Raw genomic sequence first — 26,828 nt, 5'->3', positions numbered from 1 at the left:
TCTGTAATCCCACCAGCACTTTGGGAGACCAAGGTAACAGAATCCCTTGAGACCAGGATTTCAAGACCACCCTGTGCAGCAAAGTGAGACTCCGTCTCTATAAAACTTATTTTTTAAAATTAACTGAGCATGATGGTATACACCTGAAGTCTCAGCTACTTGAGAGGCTGAGGAAAGAGGATCACTTGAGCCCAGGAGTTTAAGGGTTATGGTGAGCTGTGACTGAGCCACTGCGCTCCAGTATGGGCAACAAGAGTGAGACCCCAATGCAAATAAAGAGATTTATTTCTTAGCATTTTTGTTGGTTATACAGTACTTTCTCATCTTAGCTTGCAAAAGTCTTCTTTCTCCTTCTAAATTACTAGTGGAAGTTTGAGAGACCTATTTCTGAACAACTCAGAAACCTTATAGGGAGAATTCTTATAATTCTTATAATATTTGCTGTCAATCATTTCTGCAATATCTTAAGACACCAAATATTTGCTTAGCTTGTGGTTAACTCACTACTTACTAGTTATACTACCTTGAGAGGTTACTTAACCTCTGTATGTTTTTATTTTTTCATCTGAAGGATAATTTTTACTTCATGGTTGTATGACGACTAAATGAGATAGTTCTTGAATGCTCTTTACATAATATTGACACTAATGTAAGCAGAGAGTAAAAACACGTGGAATATACTATTTATTTGACAAATGTCTGAAATGCTGAGGGACATACAGTTGGTGTCTCTGATATCTTGTTTTTGTTTTTAAGTTGGTAAATTAAATATGAAATCTTTTAAAAATAATTCAGCTTTAGGGTTCTGGAAGTTTAAATAGTCTTAAAGTTTGCAGCCTTTGTTGAAAGAAGACCAATAGCCGGAAAAACAAAGAAACAACAACAAAAACCTTTCTCAGTGCTTTCCTAAAAGCATCTCCTTTTGGGGGCTTTCTCAGTATTTGTTAGCTTCTATTGTGCTAATATGCTGAGGACAAACCACTCAAAAAGAAAACATAAAAATCGTTTTTGTATCTTTTATAATTTAGAGTCAGGTCAGGCATGGTGACTTTCTCCTGTAATCCCAGCACTTTGGGAGGCCCAAGTGAGAGGATTGCTTGAGCCCAGTAAAGACCAGTCAAGGCAACATAGTGAGACCTCGTCTCTACCCAAAAAAAAAAGCTGGGCATGGTGGTACATACTTTTAGTCCTGTCCCAGCTACTCAGGAGGCCAAGGCAGAAGATCGCCTGAGCCCAAGAGGTCAAGACTGTGGTGAGCTTTAAACATGCCACTGCACTCCAGCCTGAGTGACAGTAAAACTCTGACTCAAAAAAATAAAAATAAAACATAAAATTTAGAGCTATTAAAACTTTTGTGAGCTCATGACCCTCTAGGTTCCCAGTCTTTTTGATATCAGGGACCAGTTTTGTGGAAGGTAGTTTTTTCACGGACTGGGGAGAGGGGGATCATCAGGCATTAGATTCTCTTAAGGAGCATGCAATATAGATCCCTCGCATGTGCAGTTCGCAACAAGGTTCGTGCTCTTATGAGAGTCTAATGTCCCTACATCAGGCAAAGCACTACTAGTCTGCCACTCACCTGCTGTGTGACCTGTTTCCTAACAGGCCACAGACCAGTGCCAGTCCACTGCCTGAGGGTTGGGAACCCCTGCTCTAGATACATTGAAAACCAAAAAGTTAACTTATTTTGAAATCCAAACTTTCATATGGCTCAGAGGAAGGGTTCTTCTATTTTTTATGACTCTTAAGCAGAAATGTAGGCTGGACAGATTCATTGCCTTAAAACTGGGCACAGTGGCTCACACCTGTAATCCCAGCACTTTGAGAGGTAGAGATAGGATTGGCTGAGCCCAAAGGTTTGACACAAACCTAGGCAACTTGGTGAGACCTCATCTCTACAATACATTTTTAAAAATTAGCCGGGCACATGCCTGTAGTTCCAGCTATTGTAAGGCCAGGGCAGAAGGATTGCCTGAGCCCAGCAGGTCGAGGCGGTGTAGGCCGTGAGCATGCCACTGCACTCCTGCCTGGGTGACAGAGTGAGACTCTGATTTTTAAAAAATAGCACCAAAAAACATTGCCTTAAAATTTCCATAAGGATATTACGGTAAAGATTTTGAAATACTGCAACAGCAGGTAATATAAGTTGATGTTGTTAATCTCTTCTATAACTTTTAACAAGTAATTAATTATAAACCTCAGATATAGTATGGTAAAAAGGTAGTGATTATTTTTCTGATTCATTAAATAAGTTTGCTAGGGTCATTTGTACTATTGAAGTCAGTAGCATAACTTCAGATATGGTTAACTTTCTTTCCCTTTTCTTATCACTATTCTTCCTGCTTGTGTTCTCCTCTACCATTCATCGTAGTCCTTATAAAAGTAAGTTTGAAATGAATGGTCCTGGGTAAGGCTGGGTTGTATAAACTAGCCTATTTTTCTGGACTTGAAAGGTGATGGTCACATTGATGCAGCTGAGCTGGTGCTCTGTAAAGGATGGGAGTTTCTCCTTGTTGAGCAGTGTGGGTTGTAAGCTTGTCTAGGAGGATCTCTCAGTATTTGATTGTGGGGCGATTCCTAGAGGGCCTCTTAATTAGATATACTGATACCACCACCAACAAACCTGAGCTCAGGGGCCTTTATTGTAGGTAATACTGTGTGTGGAGTAGGGGGTGGCAGATTAACTGTCTCTTAGAAGAATATGTAGGGATATTTCCCACAACTGAGAAATCCTTCCGTCCCAACCAAACACCTTCACATGAGCTCTTATTCCTGTGTCATTCCTCTAACTGGATAGGAGCTGTAGCCAGTTTCCTTCAAGATATGGATGAGAACTTCTGGGTTACATTTCCTATTTCACTTCAAAACCTCCATCTTTTAATAGACTAATAAGTGTTCTAAGTTAAGTTTTATATTTTCTAGGAATTGGTTATAAAAATTAGCAATAAAGTGAATGTCATGTATCTTTAGTATGGTATGAATGTTTCTTAAATGACTTATTATTTCAGTGACCTTTGAAGATATAGAGAGTCGAATGTTTGTGCTAACTAAGCAAACATTGACTTCCATTTTGTTATAGGTAGATTATTATTTGAGCCACAGACTTGGTGAAAGTTAAAATGTGATAGTTGTTCATTTACGGAGTGCACAGAATGTGCTAAGTACTGAAGGTCTGATATAGTTTTAGTAAATATTGTCAAACACTTTTTCAAATATGTATTCTAGTGTACACTCCCACCAGTAAAGCACAAGAATCCCAGTTGCTCCACATCCTTGCCAAAAGTGGCTATGGATAGAATCATTTTGTCTTAATTTCAGCCATTTTACTGTAGTGAGCCATGGTCATGCCACTGCACACCAACCTGAACAACAGGGTAAGACAGTGACTAAAAGTGAATAAATATTTTAAAAGTAATTATTTTAGCCATATTGGTGGATGCATAGTGGTATCTTATTTTTGTGTTTTTGTTTTTGAGTTGGAGTCTCACTCTGTTGCCCAGACCGGAGTGCAGTGGCACCCTCCCGGCCACTGCAGCCTCGACCTGCTGGGCTCTGGTGATCCTTCCACCTCAGCCTTCCAAGTAGCTGGAACTGTAGGTGCGCGCCACCATGCCCGGCTAATTTTTGATTTATTGTAGAAACGAGGTCTCGCCAAGTTGCCCAGACTGGTCTTGAACCCGTGGGCTCAGGCAGTCCATTCGCCTGGGCCTCCCAAAGTGCTGAGATTACAGGCTGAGCCACCGAGCCCGGCTGTGTTTTTGTTTTTGAGTCAGAGTCTCACTCTGTCATCCAAGCTAGAGTGTAGTGGCACACTCACGGCCAGCACAGCCTCCACCTGCTGGGCTCAGGCAGTCTGTCTGGCTCAGCCTTTCAGGAGGCTGGAACTACAGGTGCACACCACCACACCCGGCTGATTTATTGTAGAGGTGAGGGCTCGCCAAGTTGCCCAGGCTGGTCTCGAACCTGTGGACTCAGGCAGTCCTCTCACCTCGGCCTCCCAAAGTGCTGGGATTATAGACATGAGCCAGTGCACCCAGCCATCCTTTTAATGTGCATTTTTCTCTGGTGACTTTTCATATGTTTATTGATCATTTGGATATCCTCGTTTGTGAAACACCCATTCGAATATTTTGGCTGCTTTTCTGTTGGATCATCTGATTTGTAGGAATTCTTTACATATTCTGGATATGAGTTATTTGATAGTTACATGCATTGTAAATATCTTCTCCTAGGCAGTGACTTGTTTGCTTTTTCACTCTTTTAATGGTATTTTTATAAACAGAAGTTTTAAATTTTAATGCAGTCAAATTTACCAATTTTTTTTTATGATCAGTGCTTTCTGTGTTTTGTTTAAAACTTTTTTGCCTTCCCTAAGGTCATAAAACTAATGTGTTACCTTCCAGCAGGTTTATTGTTTTACCTTTTACATTTAGGGTTATGATCTATCTGGAACTTATTTTTATGTAAGATGTTAGGTAGAATCAAAGACATTTTTCCCCCATGTGGATATCCATTTAATCTAGCATAATTTGTTGAAAAGTCCATCCTTCACCTACCATACTGAAATGGCATCTTTATTATCTCATGATCATATAGATTTAAACCAAGCCTTGATATCTGGTAGTTTAAGTCCTCCAACTTTGTTCTTCTAGAGAAATTATTTTTAAATGGCCAAAGAGTCTCAGATAATTGTTAGCCTTATTCTTTCTTTCTTCTGTCTTCCCAAGCCTATCTTGCCTTTGACCCCAGAGCTCTCAACCTACAGACTCACCATCTCCTTTTACATGACCATTTCAGACTTAAGGCTACAATTCTTTAATCAAGTGCAGCTTCTCTTTTGGTGAAAGATTAACACTAAATCACCTTCATGCATCGTATGCCCTGCCATCCTGACTGCTAATCTGTCACAGGTGCTCAGGTTCTGCTGCTGACTGCTGCTGGGCTGCTAGGTTGTTTCCCTGACCCTTTTCAGACCTCCTATTCCAGAATTCCTAAACCCAGCACCCTTTTCCTGGTTTGTAGCCCGGAAGGTCTGCATTTTAAATTACTGTTATTCACCTGCACTTGTCTCTTAGTCTCCTTATAAGGATTGTTCTCATGAACAAATCTCTAAAGTCTGGCCAGGTATGGTGGCTCACACCTGTAATCATAACACTTTGGGAGGCCGAGGCGAGAGGATTGCTTGAGCCCAGGAGTTCAAGACCAGTCTGAGCAACATAATGAGACCTCATCTCTACACAAAAATTAAAAAATTAGCCAGGTGTGGTGGCATGTGCCTATAGTCCCAGCTACCCTAGAGGCTGAGGCAGAAGGATCATCTGAGCTCAGAAAGTTGAGGCTGTAGTGAGCCATGATCATGCCACTGCGCTCCAGCTTGGGCAACAGAAACCCCAACTAAAAAAAAAAAGTCTCCTAAATACAGGAGGCCCACCTAAATTCTCTAGCTCTGTGCTCTGACTACTTTTCAGATACCCTGTTTACTACTTAATCATGAGATCCTCGTGTCAACTATTTACGTATACTTTGGCTTGAATGTTTCCTAACTGCCAAAACAGTGGCCCCGTTACTTGTTTACTTTCCTCTAACAGGTCTTAGAATAAGCAGATATAAAAATGGCAGCCTGAACATAACCCTCCTACCACACACATCAACATGCATGTGCTTCTTTGTTTAGATGGTAAAGAAATTGGACGACTAATTGGGATTCCTTGTGGTGTGAATGGAGCGAGTAGTCCATTAAGAAGGATGAAGAAACATGGAATTTGCTGTGTGTCAAGCACAATGTTAAAGTAGCTCATCTATCCCTTTTTTTCCCGTTAAGTAGGAACAGCTATGTAAAGCCCATATTTTCTGTGCTTAAAAAAAAGTGGATTATCTAAATCAAACTTAATTTGTAAATTCATTATACAAGTAATATTTCAATTAACATAAGCTTTCTTTTAAGTGGAGTTGGCCTGTACACAGAGGAATTTTTTGGAAAGTTTTGAGCTTCCTCCACCCTGTTGGCTGAAACTTAGAAGCAGTGGCATTCTCTTAGGGTTTCTGAGGGGTGAGTTGGGCAAAACCATGACCTGCTGGAGGGAAATGTGCTGCAGCCAAAGTTCTTCCCAATAGGTGATTCAGTTTTGTGAAATAGGGAAATAAATGCCTTTAGTCTGGAAGGCCTGTCTCCAGGTGCATCAGGCAGAAAAACTACTTTCTGAGTTATTGCTTTGGTTACAAAGTTCCTGATTCAGATCTTTGTATTTGCATTAACATCTGAGTTTGAAATAGGCCTTGAACCAATAAATTATTTTATTTTTCAAACAGCAAGAGATTTTAGAAAAGGCAATAGATTAACCACAAACAGATTCTGTCAGGAAGAAGCATCACATATGGTTCTTTAAAAATAAGATATTATAAGAATGTAAAATGGTACAGTCTGCAAAATAGTTTGGCAGTTTTTTTACAAAACTAAGCATGGGCTTACTTACCTTAGTACCCAGCAATCATGTCTTGGGCATTTATCCCAGAGCAATGAAAGTTTATGTGTCTACAAAACTCTGAAAACAAATGTTCCTAGCATCCTTACTATATATATTATTTATATATACTATATATATAATTAGCATATATATACTATGAGTATAGTATATATATGTATACTATTAGTATAATATGTATATACCCATCAGTATAGAAGATATACTATTTATATTAGTAAAATACTGGAAACAACCAAAATGTCCTTCAGTGGGTGAATGGTTGGACAAACTGGTATATCTTCACAATGGAATACTACTCGGCAATAAAAAAGGACTGACCTGTTGATACATACAGCAAACAGAATGGACCTCAAGGGCATTATACTGAGTGAAAAAAAAAGTCAGCCTCAAAGGGTTGCATACTTTATGATTCCATTTACATAACACTCTTGAAATGATAAAACTATGGAGGTAATGAACAGATTAGTGGTTGCCAGGGGGCAGGGATGGAGGTGGGATAAGGGCAATTCTATACTTGATAGTGATGGTAGTTATAGAAATCTAGGGGATAAAATTGAACAGAGCCACACACAAACACAAATAAATGTAAGTTCTTTTTTTTCTAATGATAAAAACTGAATAAAGCATGTTAACATAATATTAGCAGTAATGTACCAACAACTGTCAGTTTCCAGTTTTGCTATTGTACTAGCTGTCACCATTAGTGGGAACTGGCTTAAACGGTGTTCAGAACTCACTACTATTTTTGTAAGTTTCTTTTAGTCTGTTGTTATTTTAAAATAGACTTTTAAAGTAAGATATATTATGCACCCTGGTTAATTCAGCATTATCCATAATAGCCGGGAAGTAGAAACAACCCACCCAAGTGTCCATCAGCAGATGAATGGATAAACAGATTGTGGTATGCACATACAATGGAATATTCAGCCTTAAAAAGGAATGAAATTTTAATGTATGCTATAACATTGCTGAATTTGAAGACTTTATGCTAAGTGAAATGAGCCAGTCACAGAAGGATAAATATTGTATGATTCCACCTATATGAATTACCTAGAGTTGTCAAATTCGTAGAGACAGAAAATAGAATGATGGTTGCAGGAGTAGGGGAAGGGGAAATGGGTAGTTAGTTATTATTTAATAGATGTAGAAGGTATTTTGATATTTTAGATGATAAGGTAAATTTCTGGAGCTAGGTCATGGTAATGGTTGCACAACAATGTGGATGTACTTGATGCTACTGAATTAAATACTCAAAAATAGTTAAATAGTAATTTGTTTTTGTTTTTGAGTCAGGTCTCTCTCATTCTGTTGCCCAAGCTAGAGTGCAGTGGCACAAACATGGCTCCCCACAGCCTCATCAACCTCCTGGGCTCGGGAAATCCTTCTACCTCAACCTCCCAAGTAGCTAGGACTACAGGCACCACCACACCTAGCTTATCACTGCCAAATATTTTAGTGTGTATTACCTACAACCAAGGACATTCTCTTACATAACTACAATATTACCATCAAAATGAAGAAATTAACATTAATATATTGCTGCTATCTAATCCTTTGGATTCTATTCAAGTTTCACAATCAGTCCGATAATGGCCTTTATAGAAACAGAATCCAGTTGAGATCAAGTGTTGCATTTATTTGTCATGTCTCTTTATTCTTCTTCAATGTGAAATATTTAGTCTTTCCTTGACTTTCCTGACCTTGATACTTTGGAAGTTACAGGCCAATTATTTTGTAGACTCTCTCTCAACTTGAATTTGTCTGAAGTTTCCTCATGAATTCAGGTTGTGTATTTCTGGCAGGAATGTTCCAAAAGCAATCCTGTATTCTCTTCAGGTGGTGCATGATTTCAACTTTCTCATTACTGATAATGTTCGTGTTGATCACCTGATTAAGGTAGGGTCAGGCTTCACACTATAAAGTTACACTTTTTCCCTTTGTAATTAAGTAGAATGTGGGAGGCACTTTGAAACTATGCAAATATCCTGTTCCTCATCTAACTTTAAGTTCTTTACTTGTGTGTACAAATATGTAAGTTTATTTACTCAGTTTATTATTTTATTCAGTGGGTTTTGACTCATTACAACCCTTATTTTGGTGCTTAAATTTTTCTTGATTTGGCCAGTAGCAGGCCTTTTCAGCTGGCTTTTGTGTCCTTTTGACTTGTCCCCATCATAATGAATGCTTTTAAATTTTAGAAAAAAGGATCATACAATTAATGGCTGCATAATGAATATAGTATGATTTGCTTAAATAGTCCTTTTGGTGCATTTTGTTTTAGACTTATTTTTTTAAAAAAGTTAGCATAGTATAGCCAAATTGCTTTCTGGAAGTCTTATAACAATTTACACTCCAACCAGCAGTGCATGTGTGTAAGGGTCCCTTTCCCTACATTTTTGTTAATAATTGCAGAGTGTTTTTAAATAATAGGAACTTCATAATTAGAGGGAATCTTTTAGAGGTCAAATTACTGTGTATACTGAGCATTAGAAGGGATTATCAGAACACAACACAAGGGGAGAAAATAGGGTTTATGTGTATCTTTTTCTGTTGTTTCCTTTTAAAATCAGCGGCAGAGGAGTATCTCAGAGCTAAAGCAGTCATTTTCTTCTTTATGGTGCTGCTTCCATAAAGAAGATAATTTAAAGTAGATATATTACAATGGAGTCTTTTACTTTATTGTCTTATTTCCTTTATGTAATTCTCATTGACTGACCAGTCATTGACCACAAAGATCCTTTTCAAAATTCTGAAGCCATTCTCCACCAAGCAACTATATGAATGAATTTTGGGAAAGTTACTCACCAGTAGGCCTCATTTTCCTCATCTCTAAATTAAATTATGTGGTTTCTAAGGTACCTTTACTCTTAGACTGAAAGATCTTAGGAAATTTTATTCTGAGAGTTGGAAAAATGTGATTTTTTTTTTCTAGCTTGGAAAACTGGTTTGATTTTTGTAGTAAACATTTTCCGCACATATCTAATTTGGCAATCATGATTTGTATCCGTTTTTATTATTTTTAATAACTTATTTATTGAAAATTACTATTTATAGATTAATATAGGTAAATGAGTTATTTGTATAATAGTTGTTTTTATATAATTGTTATAATAATGTTTGATTATTTTATTTTTTGTAAGCTAGTTTTATTCTAGAACGTTGGTTGTTAATCCTCCCTTTGATTTAAATGTTAAGTTTGACTTGTGGCACTTTGACACCTTAGCACAGAGGAACAGAATAACTCAGGCAGATTCCATTTAAGAATTAAATATATATTTTTAAAAGGCTATTATATGAACAACTATCGTAATAGTATATGAAAAGGATTGGCAGTAGCCGGAAACTGCAGGGGGGCAAAGGAATGGGGAGGTGGGATTGGCAGTAGTGGTAATCTGCCTGGGGAAGGAGGGGCACCTCATCAACAAGGGTACCTGCATAATGAACATTTGTATACCTAACCCTGAATTGTACCCCACATCTTTAAAATAAAAAAATTAAAAGTTAAAAAAAAGGCTATTATAAATAAATGAGTATGGGAAGGATTATTCAACATATGAGATTATGTTTGGTTTTTGGTTTTTTTTTTGAGTTGGGGTCTCACTCAGTCACCCACGCTGGAGGGCAATGACATGATCACAGGTCACTGTAGCCTCAACCTTCTAGGCTCAGGCAATCCTCCTGCCTCCTCCTCCCAAGTAGCTGGGACTACAGGCATGCACAATCATGCCCAGCTCATTTTTTGGATTTTGTAGAGATGAGGTCTCACTGTGTTGCCTAGGCTGGTCTCAAACTCCTGGACTCAAGTAACCCTCTCACCTTGGCCTCCCAAAGTGCTGGGATTACAGGTGTGAGCCACTGTACACAGCATGATTGACTGTTTAGAAAAAATATTCACTTAGGTCTTGTTTTACATCATACACAAAAATAAGTTCTACATGTATTAAAAATTAAATGTAAAAACCTCTAAAAGCATAGGTTAGAGTTTAGGGAAGGATGTGACTATTAAGGAATAACAGGAGGGAGTTCTTATCCTGATTGTAGTGATAAGTAATATAATCTACATATGTGATAAAATTGTGTAAAACTACACACACACACCCTAGTACAATCCAAACAAGGTCTGTACCGAGTTAATAATGTTATACTGATGTCAGTTTTCTGCTTTAACCACGTACTATGGATATTTGCTATATTAACATTGGGGGAAGCTAGGTGGAATATACATAAGAACACTTACTATTTTTGCAATTTATTTGAGTCTTTAAAGTCTTTCAAGATTTAAAATTATTAAAAAATTAAGTTGGATCAGAAATAAACATTGAAAATCAAAGTGGAGAAAATATTTGTAGCAATTATTACAGATAAAATTTTTTCCATAAGTCAAGCACTGAGTTCTCAATGAATTTGGAACAGAGCAGGCAAGTAACCCCCCAAATTTTCTAGGTGTACTTTTGTAAGTGTATATTGAAATTTTCTGGAATCCTCATTTTCATTAATGCCCTTGGTAACATACACTAGAAAAAAGTTGTTTCTTTGTTTTGTTTTTTTGCCAGTATATTGCTATGTAAAGTAATTTCATCTAAGAGAGAAATAGTTTAAAAGATACAAAACATTATACACTGTAAATTTACATTGTTTTAAGGTAGCCTTGAGAGAATTTTGAAAGATCATGTTCTGTGTAATCTGTCCCCTCCAAAAAAAAAACTTACTTTTTTATTTTTTAATACAGGTGTAAATTAATTATTTGAAAGCAACTGAACAATGGAGCCAGACATCATTCGAATGTACTCTTCATCCCCACCACCGCTAGACAATGGAGCAGAGGATGATGATGATGATGAATTTGGGGAATTTGGTGGATTTTCAGAAGTTAGCCCTTCTGGTGTAGGGTTTGTTGATTTTGATACACCAGATTATACTCGCCCCAAGGAAGAGTTTGTACCTTCAAACCATTTTATGCCAATACATGATTTCTCAGAAAATGTAGATAGCCTTACAAGCTTTAAGTCCATTAAAAATGGTAATGATAAGGACATCACTGCTGAACTTTCTATTCCTGTGAAAGGACAGTCTGACGTTTTACTTTCTACCACCAGCAAAGAAATAATTTCATCTAAAATTTTAGATACTTCCATTGATGGCATGGAAGGTCCAGGAGATTTAAATAAAGTAGTGGAGCAGAGACAGAATGTTGGAACACCCGAAAGTTTCTCTCCAGGAGATTTTAGAACTGGTATGAACACTGTTCATCAAAACAAGCAGTTAGAGAGCTGCAATGGTGAAAAGCCACCTTGTCTGGAGATTCTAACAAATGGGTTTACAGTGTTGGAAACTGTAAACCCTCAGGGAACAGATGATCTGGACAATGTAGCTGATTCAAAGGGATGGAAGCCTCTTAGCACTCACAGCACTGAGTATAATTTAGACTCTGTACCTAGTCCTGCTGAGGAATTTGCAGATTTTGCCACATTTTCCAAAAAGGAAAGGATACAACTAGAAGAAGTAGGATGTGCAGTTTTAAATGATAGAGAAGCACTAACCATTCAGGAAAACAATAAAATTAACAGAGTCAGTGAACTTAGTTCTGTAAAAGAAACGTCTTTGGGAAGAAGCTTTGATGATAAAGGAGATACTGATGGAGAAGATCAAGTTTGTGTTTCAGAAATAAGTGTAGTGACTAACAGTGGTTTCGGTGTTGAAAAACAAGGCCTTACAACACTTCAACAGGATGAATTTTTAAATCCAAGTATTCAGTCAGAGGCTTGGAGTTTGGTAGACCCAGCTGATCATTCAGAAACCATTAGAAGAGAACAATGTACAGCTGAAGAAAATCTTGATTTATTTACTTCTAAATGTGATCAGCTATGCATGAATTCTATTAAAACTTCTGATGCTGATGATGAAGTTGGCTCTTCCAAAGAAGAAAGTAGAAGGTTTACTAATTTCCAAAGCCCAAACATTGAGCCCACAGAAGAAAATGTTTTGGATGATTCTGAAAGTATAAAAACTGGTGGGAGTAGTAATGACTTTGTGACTTGCAATGATACAAATGAGGATGATTTTGGTGACTTTGGCACAGCCAGTGGCACAACTCCACCTTTTGTTACTGGTACTCAAGAATCAATGTGTGATACCACTTTTGAAGAGTCCTCAGAGCACTTTCCACATTTTAGTGAACCAGGTGATGACTTTGGAGAATTTAGGGATATGAATGCTGTTTCTTGCCAAGAGGAAATGACATTTAATGAGTCAGACCTAAAACAGACTTCTGATAGTTTATCAGAGGGCTGTCAGTTGGCAAGAAAATCTGTTGGAACAGGCACTGAACCTGTTTCAAAACTGAAAAATGGGCAAGAAGGTGAGTTTGGAGATTTTGATTCTGTGCCAAATATTCAAGATGACTGCAATGGTTTTCAAGACACTGATGATTTTGCAGACTTCAGTTCAGCTGGTCCTAGCCAAGTTGTAGATTGGAATGCTTTTGAGGATGAACAAAAAGATAGTTGTTCTTGGGCTGCTTTTGGAGACCAGCAGGCTACTGAATCTCATCATCGAAAGGAAGCCTGGCAGTCACATAGGACAGATGAAAATATTGATACTCCAGGAACCCCCAAAATGCACAGTGTCCCTTTAGCAACTTCCAAAGGAGCAGTTGCTAGTGGCCATTTACAGGAGTCAGCCACTTCAGTTCAGGTATTTACTAATTTTCTCTATTTTGTATGGCATATTAATTGCTGTGGAGGCTTCTAATTTAGTTTTTCAAGAAGTCTTTTTTTGCCTGAGTACCTGTTAAAGGAGTCTGATTATAATATAAAATGCTTGCCTCTTTTGTAAATTAGTTATATCTTTCACAACCTTTTGGGAAACTACAAATAGTTCTGTGGCAAAGCTTGGTAAGATTTTTTTTCTTCATCTCAGTGAGTTTTTTAATATTTACAGAAATTCATCAACTTGGATTTTTGGTAAATATAGCATTTATGTAAAAGTATTAATTAGCTAGTTAACTATTCCAATAAATCCTTCTGTTTTTACCCTTTACAGCAGCGGCCCCCCTCCTTTTTGGTAACAGGGTCCGGTTTTGTGGAAAACAATTTTTCCACAGACTGGGGTAGAGAGTGGGGGGACAGTTTGGGGATGATTCAAGCACATAACATTTATTGTGTACTTTATTTCTATTATTACTTTGTGCAGACTAAAATTAGTATCAGATTCTGACTTAAAGCCTGCCACCAGATGCAACTGTGTAATTGGAGTACATCAACTCACTGATAGGGTTTTGGTATGAGTCTGCAAGCAATTGATTTATTGTGGTCTCTGTGCAGTCAGAACTCACCGCTAATGTTAATCTGTATTTGCAGCCACTCCCCAGTGCTAGTATCACTGCTTCACCTCTACCTCAGATCATCAGGCATTAGACTCTCACCAGGAACACACAACCTGGATCCCTCACATGCACAGTTCACAATAGGGTTTGCGATCCTATGAGAATCTAATGCCACCAACGATGTGACAGAAGATGGAGCTCAGGTGGTAATGCAAGCGATGGGGAGTGGCTGCAAATACAGATGAGGCTTCACTCATCTGCCTGCCACTCACCACCTGCTGCGCAACACAGTTTCTAACAAGCAATGGACCAGTACCAGTCCATGGCCCAGGGGTTGGGGACTCCTGCTTTACAATGTTTATAAACAAAAGTTAAACAAAGTTAAAGATTGTTTTTAAGTGTTTTTAAATTTCAGTTAATTAGATCCAGTAAAGACCTAGGAAACTGAAATACAGTTTTGATTGTAGGAGAGAACAAGCAGAATTTGTAACCTTATCCTGTGTGAAGGCTGTAGTGAGTGGAAGAATAGAAAAACAACTAGAAAAAAGGAGATTTAGACTTCATAATTTAACAGCTACTAAAAGACTTGGAGTGAGGATATGAGGTGAATTGAGGTTTATTCCTAAAAAAAGAAATGGCTAGAGATTAATTTATTATGGCTGTATTTATTCATTTATATTTTGTTGTAAATGTACACATTTTTACTCTTCCTGGGGAGTAGGCATTTTTACTCCTTAGCTCCTTGTATGACTATTCTTTTCTGGTTCAGACTTTTTCAGAGACTATTCATTAGGATTTATTTTAACCAGAAGTAGCCCTTTGAAGTGTAGTTTGATATCCAGATTTGTTCCCCAGTCTGGACCCTATCTATGCTAAATTTCACCTTTTTTCAACTACAGGGATGTGGAAAAGGGTGCTTCCTTGAAAATCACTGCTTTATATTGATAATGGATATATGTTATCTAGTTCACTGGCTTTACTTTAAGGATACTGTGAATAAAATGAGAATCTACAAACTTCTATAGTTATATTTTGCTAAGAAAACCACTTTCAATTGGAAATATTTCCAAAGTCTTTGTTAATAAAATGGTTATGCTTCATTGCTTTGATACCATTGACATATTAAGATATTAGAGAAATTGTAGTTATTACCAGTTGGTGTGCATAGCTAATCACTTTTCAGTTGGCTTTGGGTGTCTGAATAGTTTAATTTGCTAATTCAGTTATTACATGGTTTGGCTAATGTATATTATTCCTGTTGGGTAATTTATAATTGAGTCAGAACCTTTTGATTTTAAACAAGTGAACTAATTATAATGCTAAATGAAGACTATTAGTTTTGACCTAACCTTTTCCCTACTTAGTTTCATCTCACTAGCTTATAGGGTAACACTGGTATTGGATGATCTTTAATTTGCAGCCTTAGAACTTTTAACATCATCAGATAATATATCTTTAAAAGTATGACCACTTCAAATAGGAATTTTTTGCATCATGCACTATTGGTTGAGCTATTTATGTGTAATTTTATAACTGGAGTATAGCAGGTAATAAAGCACATGGACCTCGTGGAATCTAACAGATCTGAATTTGAATCTTGATGCAACCTCTTAAAAGCTTTCTATTTAACTGGGCATGGTAGCTCGTGCCTGTAGTTCCAGCTACTTGGAAGGCTGAGGCGGAAGGATCGCCGAAGCCCAACAGGTCGAGGCTGCGGCCACTGCACTCCAGTCTGGGTGACAAGAGTGAGACTCCAACTCAAAAAAAAAAAAAGCCTTATATTTTGGATAGGTTAATTTTGATCTCAGTTGTATATAAAAGGAAGACCTCTACTTCAAAGAACTTTTGTGAAGATAAAATGAAAGTAAATTTTAAAATGAGTAAAAAAAAAATCAATCTAGAAAATAAGAATTTTGTGATAAGGGATCTTTTTTTGTTTAAAAAAAAAACAAAAAAATGTAGATGTTACAAGATGCAATAAGACTTTCTGAGATTTGTTTGGCTCCAGCCTCATGCTTTTATTTTTGCTGAATGGATTATGCAAATGACCAGAATTTAGATGTTTGGGGAGAAGAAACTGCTGGAAGGGGCTGAAAGGAGAATTTTGGGAAGAAATTTAAGGTAGAGAAATGGGTAAGCTCTGTTGAGTAGGTGACTGATTCAAAAGTGGGTAAAGACTGAACAAAGACTCCCATTGTGAAGGAGACTTGTGGCCTACATTTTCTTCCTTGACCTTCAGATTCTGCTAGAAAAATGCATTAATTTAGTCATTTTGGAGAGGATTAGGTTTATTTATTAATAATTTTCTTAAAACATTTCTCCTAGTTGGCACAGTGTTTAGAGCAGCACAGAATTCTCACATATGAATAACAGTAAATACTCTGTTTTTTAATGGTAAGACTTGAAATTATTTATTTCAATTGAATTTTACCTGGATGCATCAAAGTACCCTGAACAGATTTCAGATTTCCTCCACTTTTCACTATATTTGATATGCGGCAATGTTCAGGTCCCTGTTATTTAGTACTCTCCTGTTTTAGCCTACCAAAAAGATATTTCTAAAATGTAGTAAATATATCTTCCTTAGGTTTAGTGCAATAATTTGTTACTTGGGGAAAAATCAACCAAGAATAAATATTTAAAACTTAAAAATCTTCCCAAAGCCGGGCTCGGTGGCTCAGCCTGTAATCCCGCGCCTTTGGGAGGCTGAGGTGAGTGGATTGCCTGAGCCCGCGGGTTCGAAACCCTCCTGGGCAGCAAGACCTCATCTCTACAATAAATTAAAAATTAGCCAGGTGTGGTAGTGCGTGCCTGTAGTTCCAGCTACTTGGGAGGCTGAGGTGGAAGGATCACTGGAGTCCAATGGGTTGATGCTGGGTGGTGGCGGTGAGTGTGCCACTGCACTCCCGCCTGGGCGATGGAGTGAGACTCCAACTCAAAAAAAAAATCTTCCCAAATTAATTCTCAGCTTGTGGGTCCAGCAAGTCTCAGAGGGTTCAAGCTTTGATGTAAAAGCCATACATAAACATTGAGAAATAGACATATTCTCCCTTTAGTGAATATTTTTTTCTGAGAACTCAAAAGTTTAGTATATTTCATTCTCCTGTGAACATTCTTTTATAAATTGTAGAGAAGGCAAATAGTGGCTTCTCCATTGTATAAATGGGAAAGAGGTGAAAAATGCAGACATACTCACTTTTTGGCCTAAGATTTAAAACAAAGCAAAATGATAACCAAAAAAAAAAAAAACCCTTACTTTCAATGCATTTTTTTTTTTTACAAAAAACTGTTATGTATGTTACTTAACAATTTTCCTTTTTTCCCCCCATCCTGAGAAACCAGGAAATTTTCTATTTTTTAACCTTTTAATATTTCAGAAAGGAATATTGATTGAAATAGAGCCAAGATGCCTTTTTCTTAGATGTATTTCAAAAGAGATAATGAATGTCATAAGCATTGTGCTTAATTCTGAACTACTGTAAAATTTTAAAATATTGTTCAGGATGTTATTTGGGAGTTTGGTTAATTGGAAAGTAATCTTTTTGTATTAATTGACTATAGAAAAGGAGACTATGAGTCATTTTTTTCTTATTAGACATCTGATTGATAATGCTACTGGGAAAATGTTATTAGCTGAAGATTTGTTTTGAGAGCTTTAAAAAGTAAGAGTATCGCAAAAAGGAAAAATAAGAGAATTCACTAATACTCTGTGTTATATTGAGACTAGGTTATTGGGTTTTTTTGTTTGTTTTTTATCAGAAAGTCAGCATTCTCAAGCTGAATATAATCCAATCCTACCTTTTTACCTTCTTTTATTTAATCATAATACCTAATTAGTGCAGATTTTCCCTTCTTTGGGTAAACATTTTAACTTACCTATTAACTTACCTAACAAACAGAAGTAATCAACAAAATAAAGGAATTAAGATTTAGGCCTTATAGATCTTTGCTCACTTGAGTAACATTTCCTTTTGCTATATTTCCCTTAGAAAATTTGACATCATATCCTCCTGGAATTCAGAGTCAAGAAAAAAGAAAGAAAATTTGAGATTGTGGTATTGAATTTCAAAATAGAAATACTTTATTAGATTTATCCAGATATTTTGTGCAGAAGGGGCAAATCTGCTTTTTAGAGCATGGTGCATATTACAAACAGTCATTCTTTATGTAACTTGAAATTGGGGATTGATAAGTATACAACTGTAGATTGTACTTGATATCTTACTTAATATTTAATGGTGGTGAGGCATAATGTATCCTCTTAAATGGAAGATTAAATTACCCAGTGGATTTTATGTTTCTTCTAAACTTCCACTTGAGTGTAAGACCTAATGCTGTCAATATTAAAACTATTGACATTAATCAACTTCTGTCCCTAAGCAAGAAAGGAAAACTGACTGGAAATATGTTGAAGAACTCTTAAGAGTTTCCTTAAATACAAGATATAACAAGTCCTAATTTTTTTTATTTTTTTATTTTTTTTTTTGAGTTGGAGTCTCACTCTGTCGCCCAGACTGGAGTGCAGTGGCCACTCCCGGTCACCGCAGCCTGGACCTGCTGGGCTCCGGCGATCCTTCCGCCTCAGCCTTCCAAGTAGCTGGAACTACAGGTGCATGCTACCACGCCCGACTAATTTTTTTATTTATTGTAGAGATGAGGTCTCGCCTGCCCAGGCGGGTCTTGAACCCGTGGGCTCAGGCAATCCACTCACCTCAGCCTCCCAAAGGCACAGGATTACAGGCTGAGCCACCGAGCCCGGCTGCAAGTTCTAATTTAATATCCTTGATAGGTTCTTGGAAACTACCTTTAAGCAAAATGACATATAACAAAACCAATTTTACCATAGGCTAATTGATTTAAACAAAAGTTAAGTTCCTACAGTAGCATTATTTTGCTCACAAAATACCACTTAATTTATAAATAAAGACACAAAACACTTCTAATATTAAACAATGAAATAAATGTAAGGCATAGATACATTTAAGAAAGATTAATAAAAATAAGATAATTACCCAATTTTTGATGCATCAGTGAATGATAATGATCATGGTAGTTATAGATTAAATCAAGGAATAACTGTTGGCAAAGCAGAAATTATAAGGAGCGCCACGTCCTGCCATGCAGTTCAAAAATAAATAATCACAAATCTGAGTACTTTCATACCACATCGTTTATTGCCATGCATTTCTATAATCATTGTAGACTTTAAATTTTTATTTTATAATTTAAAATTTTATAATTTCCTTTTACAACCCACTTGTTCCAGTTCAGTGTTGCAGGTGGCTTGAACCTATCCTGGCACCTCAGAGTGCAATGCTGAAACTATTCCTGGCCTGGATGCCGTTCCATCACAAACAGGGCTCAGTCACACACACATACCCGCACTTACTCAGACTAGGACACTTTTAGACATGCCAGTTAACCTAATGTGCACATCTCTGGGATGTGGCAGGAAACCAAGTACTTACAGAAAACCTAAGCAAACATGGGGAGAACATGCAAACTCCACACAGATAGTGTCCTGGCCAGGCATCAGGTTTTTTCCTCATGAAATGTCATTACAAGAAAGCAACATTATTTGAGGACCTGCTACACTTTAAGTTGTATAAGAACCAGAGTCTAGGATCGTGGGCACTAGTATTACCCCTCTGGAAAGCTGAATAAGACTTGCAGTACACTTAATCCTTTTATACCCCAATGTAGTCATTATGAAATAGAGGTGTATTAGAGTTCTCCAGAGAAACTGAACCAATAGCAGATGTGTGGAGGGGGAAGAGATACAGAGACAGACAGAGAGACAGATTTATTGTAGCTTGAGAAGTCCCAAAATCTACAGTTAGCAAGCTGGAGACCCAACAGAGCTGATGTTGTAGTTCCAGTCTGAGTTCAAAGGCCTGAGAACCAGGAGAGCCAATGGTTCCAGTCCAAAAGCCAGCAGGCTCAAGACCAGAGAAGATTGAAGTCTCAACTCAAAAAGTCAGGCAGGAGAATTCACTCTTAATCAATTTTTCTGTTCTATTCGGGTCTTCAGTTGACTAGATGAGGCCCACCTACATTAGGGAAGACAGTCTGCTTTAGTCTGTTTACCAATTCAAATGGTAGTCTCATCTAGAAACCGTCCCACACTCCCAGAATAATGCTTGATCAAATGTCTGGACGCTTCATGGCCTAGCCAAGTTGATGCATAAAATTAACCGTCATAAGAGGAAGCACCGTATGTCCATATATAGCTTTCTGGATTTTTGAAAGACTTGTAATCTATTTGTGACTAAGACATATCAGTTGGGAAACTCTGCATTGGATAAAATCACTTGTTTGTACCAATGGATAAAATGAAATGTCTGGGAAGGCTGAGGCGGAAGGATCGCTGGAGCCCAGCAGGTCGAGGCTGCGGTGGCCAGGAGCGGCCACTGCACTCCAGTCTGGGTGACAGAGTGAGACTCCAACTCAAAAAAAAAAAAAAAAAGAACTGTCGACTTATATACCCCAAAGCTTTCTTCTTCTACCCTAGACATAAAGATATGACAGAACTGGGAATGAGTAAAAGTTGTGAATTCATACATGATGCTTTGCCCCATTAATGAATTAACCCATTGGGTAATCATTTTTGCTTTCCCAGAGATCTAATCTGCTTTGACAAAATAAAAATAATTATAAAGGCATTCAAGGTAATGAAGGACCCTGATAGAAAAATAAAGCAATGAAAAATGAGAAAATTTAGTAAAGATAGAGAAAAGCCAGTGTACCTTTGGAAATGTGGTACAGCCAAGAACACATTACGAATTTCTTGAGCCCATTCACCATTAAAAATGGTTTTGGTTTTGGACAGCAGTAGAAAGACACGTCAGAATTTGTATAGAAGTACTTTTAGTTAGGGCTCTTGGCAATATTCTCACCTATCAAGCTATTTTGAGAGCAAAAGCTGCTTTGGGCTAGTTCCCATTCTCAGAATGGTTTTGATAGGAATTCTTCTGAACACAAGTGCACTTCTGTGCAAATAGCAGGCCTCCTCTAATTGACTTATAGCATTGGACACTAATAGGAAAATAAAAAAAAAAGTCTGGCACCTGCCTTGAAGAGCATTTGATTTTCAGCCCTAAATTTATTAGCACCTCAGTTCTTAAAATGCTTAAAGGCAAGATGTGCTGCTGTTTGCCAGTCTTCAAGTTTGGTATATGTGTGAATGGAAGGACATGATTGAGTTATATAAACTGGTATGTAGCTAACCAGCCACCAGTTTCTTTATTCCATATTCAAGGAAGGACTAAGGACTATTTTTTGTCTTTGTACTTTGGAGTTGACAGCATTTAAAATTCAAGTACTTGGTATAAATTTTATTTAGTTTGCCATTTAGTTAGCATTGTAACCTCAGCTAAATATGTAGTATGCTAAGTATTTGCATTTGTTACCCTCATTCATTTAGAGTGCAGCACTGACTCTTCAGCAAGAATTAAATGCTAACTTTGTGGAAAACTATGAGTCGTAATGTTATATGAAATTGTTTGCTTTTTTAAAGTATAGTCATCACCTCAGCAGTTAACAGGTGAACCCCCTTATCTAATGGCTAGAAATGTTTGAGAGACCACAAAAAGTGGGTAAAAACAGAATTGGGTTAAAAGGATATTGGCTTTTTTATGAACTTCGCAGCAACTTGGATGGACTTAGGCAAGCCTATAATACTGAGTGATCTATCACAGAGACAAAGAACTGAGTATCACATGTTCTCACTCATAAGTGGACCTTGAACAATTATTGTAATACTGTAAGAAAAGGATTGGCAGTAGTGGGAAATGCCGGGGGGACGGGGAGCCACACCTCATCAACAAGGGTACCTGCATAATGAGCATTTATATACCTAACCCTGAATTGTACCCCACATCTTTAAAATAAAAAAATAAAAATAAAAAAAAGATGAGGGCCTTGGAGTCAGACTTTGGATCAAATCCTTGCTGTGTGTCATATCAGCCATCAGATGGTGGTTAATTATCTTCATGTCCTTGTGCTTCAGTTTCTTCATCTGTAATATGGAGACAATCATACTTGCTTTGCACAGTTTCTTTTAGAAGCGTCATCAAGTAATATATGTAGAGCATCAAGCATAGTATGGCACATAGAAGGCATTCAGCTGTTGTTATTTATATATGTCATGATTATATAAATCTGCCCAACCTATATACAAAAATTATTTAGATGGCTCACAATAAGGCATACTTTCATAAATAGAACAATTATGCCCCTGCAGTCTTAAATAAAAGCGAAGTGCTTTTTTTTTTTTATATAATGCACATTGATTTAGTTAGCATTGCTATACCAAATATATGCCGGAACCTAAGTACTAGAGATTCAGACTAAGACATAGTCTCTGCCCTCAAAGCTCTTGTATTTTTTAAAAATTGAACTTAGAACTGCTTTAATGACAATATAATATAGTGATTAAGAGCACGTACTCTGAAGTTAAAACAATTTCACCTCTTCTATGAGCATGTATTAGTAGTATATTCTTTTTTTTCCCCCCTGAGTCGGAGTCTCACTCTGTCGCCCAGGCTGAAATACAGTGGTGTGCTTACAGCCACTGCAGCTTCAACCTGCTGGACTCAGGCAATCTTTCCACCTCAGCCTTCCAAGTAGCTGGAACTATAGGTGCATGCCACCATGCCTGGCTAATTTTTTGGTTTATTGTAGAGATAAAAATCTCAGTATGTTGCCTAGGCTGGTCTCAAACTCCTGGACTTAAGTAATCCTCCTGCCTTGGCCTCCCCAGATGCTGGGATTACAGGTGTGAGCCTCTGTGCCCTCCCTGGTCTTAGTTTTATGGCACAAAAATAAAATAAAATTTTGTTATTAAACAAATTGTATAGAGCCAGCTAGAATTAGTGGGTAGTGAGGCCTGATGTATTATACAAAGCCTTGATGGTTGAACAACAGACAAGGTGGCTTGGGCAAAAAATGTCTCAGTAGGTAGAATCTGCCCTTAGCTACCTTACTTTTGTTGTCTCGCTAGGCCCTCTGGTTATCAGTTGCTCTCTTAGGCCTGCCCTATCTGTGTCCTGTATATTCCAAAATTTCTCTTCCCACAACACATTTCCACTTCTGCCTCAATCTGCTTTCTTGTTCCTACAATGTTAAGTATTAAGAAAGTATTGTGATTCTTGTTTGTTTTTTTTGAGTCAGGGTCTTACTGTGTCACCCAGGTGGAGTGCAGTGACATGATCTTTGCAATCATTGCTCACAGCAGCCTCAACGTCCTTGTCTCAGGCAATCCTTCCACCTCAGCATTCAGAGTAGCTGGGACTACAGGCACAGACCACTGGGCCTAGCTGATTTTTTTTATTTATTGTAGAGAGGAGGTCTCACCAAGTTGCCCAGGCTGGTGTCAAATCCCTGGGCTCAGGCAGTCCTCTCGCTTCTGCCTCCCAAAGTGCTAGGATTACAGGCATGAGCCACCATGTCCAGCCGGTAGTTATATTCTTGCACCTGTCCTACTTACCAAGTTACTTGGACTATAGTATATCACATTTTTGAACTTTTTACTTTACTGTGCTTCTTGGGAAGAACTCTTAAACACTCTTTAAAATCTTCAATATAATGTGTGGTTTATACACTCTGTGTTTCATAATGCAGTCAAGATTTAAGTCAAAAATGTGAATAAGTCACCTGTCAATGTTTAAAGTTCAGAATCTACAAGAAGTAGCAATCACAGGTTTCATTTATACAAGAGGCTCTAAAAAATAGATAATTAAAAACTAGGAGTTTCTTTTCCCCCTAAATCAATAGGGTGATCTTAGAGAGGATGCAAAATATTTCAATTACTTACTTTCTTGTTATATGGAATAAACTGGTAGATTGAGATAAGTATTTTCAGGATTTAGAATATTAAATAGTGATAGGGAAACATTTCTAGTGAGCTTTGCCTAGTTTTGACCTTCATTTGTTTTATTTTCTGGTAGGCCACTATGTGTATATGTATCATCTATATAATGGTGGTAGGAATGATAAAAGCTGCCACTCCTGACATACACTGGGTGCCAAGTGTTTAATCTTCTAATTTGTCTTCCACCCTATAAGGTAGATCCTGATATCTCTAGTTTATGAATTCAGAGTTTTAGCCCTGGGTCTGCAGTCCTCTGTTGAAGTGTTATAATTACATCAGCCACTTACTTACTGGAATTAACTAGTAGTAAATTAAATTTGGCATTATTTACTACCATGAACAACATAATAGATACTCTTTTTACAGTATACTCTTACCATCAAACTGTCTTGTGGATAATTGGAAATTGATATACTTTTTTTTTAAAGTAAAATGTCATAACAAGTTTAAATTTAATTAAAATCTTTGTTCATTCTGCTTTCTTGCTGAATTGTTGAAGAGGTCTCTCCTTGTGGTAGACAATGCTGTTAGTGGATTCTGGTTGTTATTTACTTATTGCTCTACTCAGGAGTCAGCAAACCATGGCCCATGGGACAAATCTGTCCTGCTGCCTGTTTTTGTAAATAAAGTTTCATTGGTACACACCCACGCTTATTTGTTTGGGATGGCCTGCAAAATATTTTCTGCTCTGCCTTTCTTTAGAAAAGATTGCTGATCCCTGCTTTACTTCATTCATGAAAGATTTGAGGCATTCTAATTTTATATGTACTCCTAAACATATGAAAGTTTCTTTAGAAATTTCCATTCAGTTTATATCTTTTATGGGAAAAGATTGGGAAAGAAGTAAAAGTTGAGGTAATTAAGTGGATATAATCTTTCTTTTCCTCCAGTACATTCCACTCATTTGAGAACTTGTTCACTGATATGCCTAAGACCTGGTAGTTGTGTGTAATATTGCCCAAATGATTAAATGCATTAGAAGTTCATTTCTTTCTTCCTATGGTAAGCTTTTTTTTTTTTCCTATCACAGTAAAAGGATAATAAAGAGGATACAAGAAAGATTTAATTTACAGAGAAGTAAAACTTGGTTATGTGTGAGTTTTTTTTTATCTTCCCTGCCCAGAAGGGGCCAGCACTCATCATGTTTCCAATTAGGTGGTTATCTGATCCCTTTAAAAGTAATGTCTGTCCATTCCCTCTGTTGAAGTGAGTGCCAGATCCCCTTGACACACTCAAGTTTCACAAGCTTTGGGATTTTGAGTATACCATTTACGTTAAGGTTCATAATTGATAGTAAGAACCTTTTCCCATATTAAACACATAAATATAATGATGGTGTAACAGTAACTTTTGTAGAATTGACAGAAGAGTACCCCGAGACTAATTATGTGGTGGTAAGATGTTTGCCCTGGTGCGGCTTCTAAAAGAGAGATTTTGGTTTGGAAAATATGTTTACAAAAATGTTTGCTTTTGTATTTCATTGTTCTGATTGCTGACTTCTCCGTAAATTAAATCTTTCTTGTATCTTCTTGATTATCCTTTTAGTATGAGAGAAAAAAAAACTTACCAAAGGAAGAAAGAAATGAACTTAAAATGCATTCAATCATTTGGGCAATATTACACACAACTACACAACAGAAATCAAGTGTTAACTTTTTTTTTTTTTTTACTTGGCAGGAAGTACCACCATAATATGGCATTTTTCTTATATAGTTGGTATCAATTTAATAGTAAACTTAATCTTCCTACAGGCTTTAACTTGGTAATAACTTGTATTTTTATTTGATGTTTACATAGTGAACTGAGCTGAGTTGAAAAATATTTTACATGTATCTGAAATGCAGTTAGAAAATGGGAATAAATGTTATTATAGGTTGCACATGCATAATAAACCTAATGGTACAAAAAAGTAAGTTAATCTACACAAGTTTTGATTAATAAAAATACTCTAAAATGCCAAGAAATGTTATCTGTTTGTACTTGGTGAAAATACTCTAGGGAATATGCAGACTTTACTTGGAGGAAAGGTAGTATTTTATTTTAAAATATACGTATCCGCGCAACAAAGAAGAGTAGAGAAATAGAATTTCTAAAAGATAATATAAATCATCAAAATGATAAATGAGCTGTTGAATTTCTTATTGTAAAAATTTAGACATTATTTCCTATTTTGGTGTGTGCTGTTAGCAGCAGAGGTGTTTCAAAAAGCCTTTCAAAATTCAAGTGTTTATGTCCAAGAAAAAAAGTTATTTTCAGATGTGATATCATAATACTTTTCACAAGCATTCAATCTTATTGTTTCTAAAACTAGAGTACATGAGTGGTAGAAAAAAATATAAATGCTGTTTGGTTTTTTGTTTGTTTTTGCTTTGGACTGATTATTCAAATGTTGAGATTGCTTTCTCATTGTACAATTGGGTAATAATTTCTTCTTTGTAGAATTTCATAATGGATTAAGTAAGATAATGCTTGTAAAGTACCAGGTATGATGCTTGGTGTGTAGCTACATTTACTTATTAACTTCTGTATCATCACCATAATTATTTAAAGTAATCATTTAGAATTATTGTTTTATGAGTAGTAAGTTATGTTCCTTTCACTTGGTGTTTTCTGTACCCAAGTAGTGGTTTTTCTCCCTATCTTACAGTAGTGGACAGTAGTCGTGTGTTTTGTGTTTTAATGATAAAACTATGACATTATTAAAACTGGAGGAATGAAAATAAACTTTTGGCGGATGTTTTGATGCAGACAGCTTTACTAAACCGCCTGGAGCGAATCTTCGAAGCATGTTTTCCTTCCATATTTGTCCCTGATGCTGAAGAGGAAGTTACTTCTCTGAAGCACTTGCCGGAAACAAGCAGTTTGCCAATAAAAACAAGAGAGGCCTTACCTGAAAGTGGGTAAGTGTTAGACAGTTTTTAGTTAGCATGTGTTTTTGTCAGTTTCAGCTGTTCTAATTTATGAAAGTTTATCTTAAAACTGTTACAGTAATACAAGAGAAATGCCAATACAGAAGAACACAAGCCTCCAGATTGAAGGGTCCTACCTAGTCCAATGAATGAAAAAAGACTCACATCAAGATATTTCATAGCCGGGCTCAGTGGCTCAGCCTATAATCCCGCGCCTTGGGAGGCTGAGGTGAGTGGAT

General features: G+C 36.9%; 1 protein-coding gene across 2 annotated transcripts in view; it reads left to right on the top strand.

Annotated features, from left to right (window-relative positions):
- The window catches only part of AFTPH (aftiphilin), a 72,178-nt gene that overhangs the window by 16,183 nt on the left and 29,167 nt on the right, over positions 1-26,828 (top strand). For both annotated transcript variants that reach the window (XM_008051878.2, XM_008051877.2), the window contains exons 2-3: positions 11,215-13,178; positions 26,429-26,580. In XM_008051878.2, coding sequence (XP_008050069.1) covers positions 11,247-13,178; positions 26,429-26,580 — 2,084 coding nt within the window. In that variant the 5' untranslated portion in view covers positions 11,215-11,246. The remainder of the gene's footprint in view (positions 1-11,214; positions 13,179-26,428; positions 26,581-26,828) is intronic.

Source organism: Carlito syrichta, unplaced genomic scaffold, assembly GCF_000164805.1.
Source record: "Carlito syrichta isolate Samal-C Ts95f unplaced genomic scaffold, Tarsius_syrichta-2.0.1 Scaffold241276, whole genome shotgun sequence".
In the NCBI taxonomy this organism is placed as follows: domain Eukaryota; kingdom Metazoa; phylum Chordata; class Mammalia; order Primates; family Tarsiidae; genus Carlito; species Carlito syrichta.
Note: the sequence above shows the minus strand (reverse complement) of the source record. Positions and strands in the feature narration are given on the sequence as shown.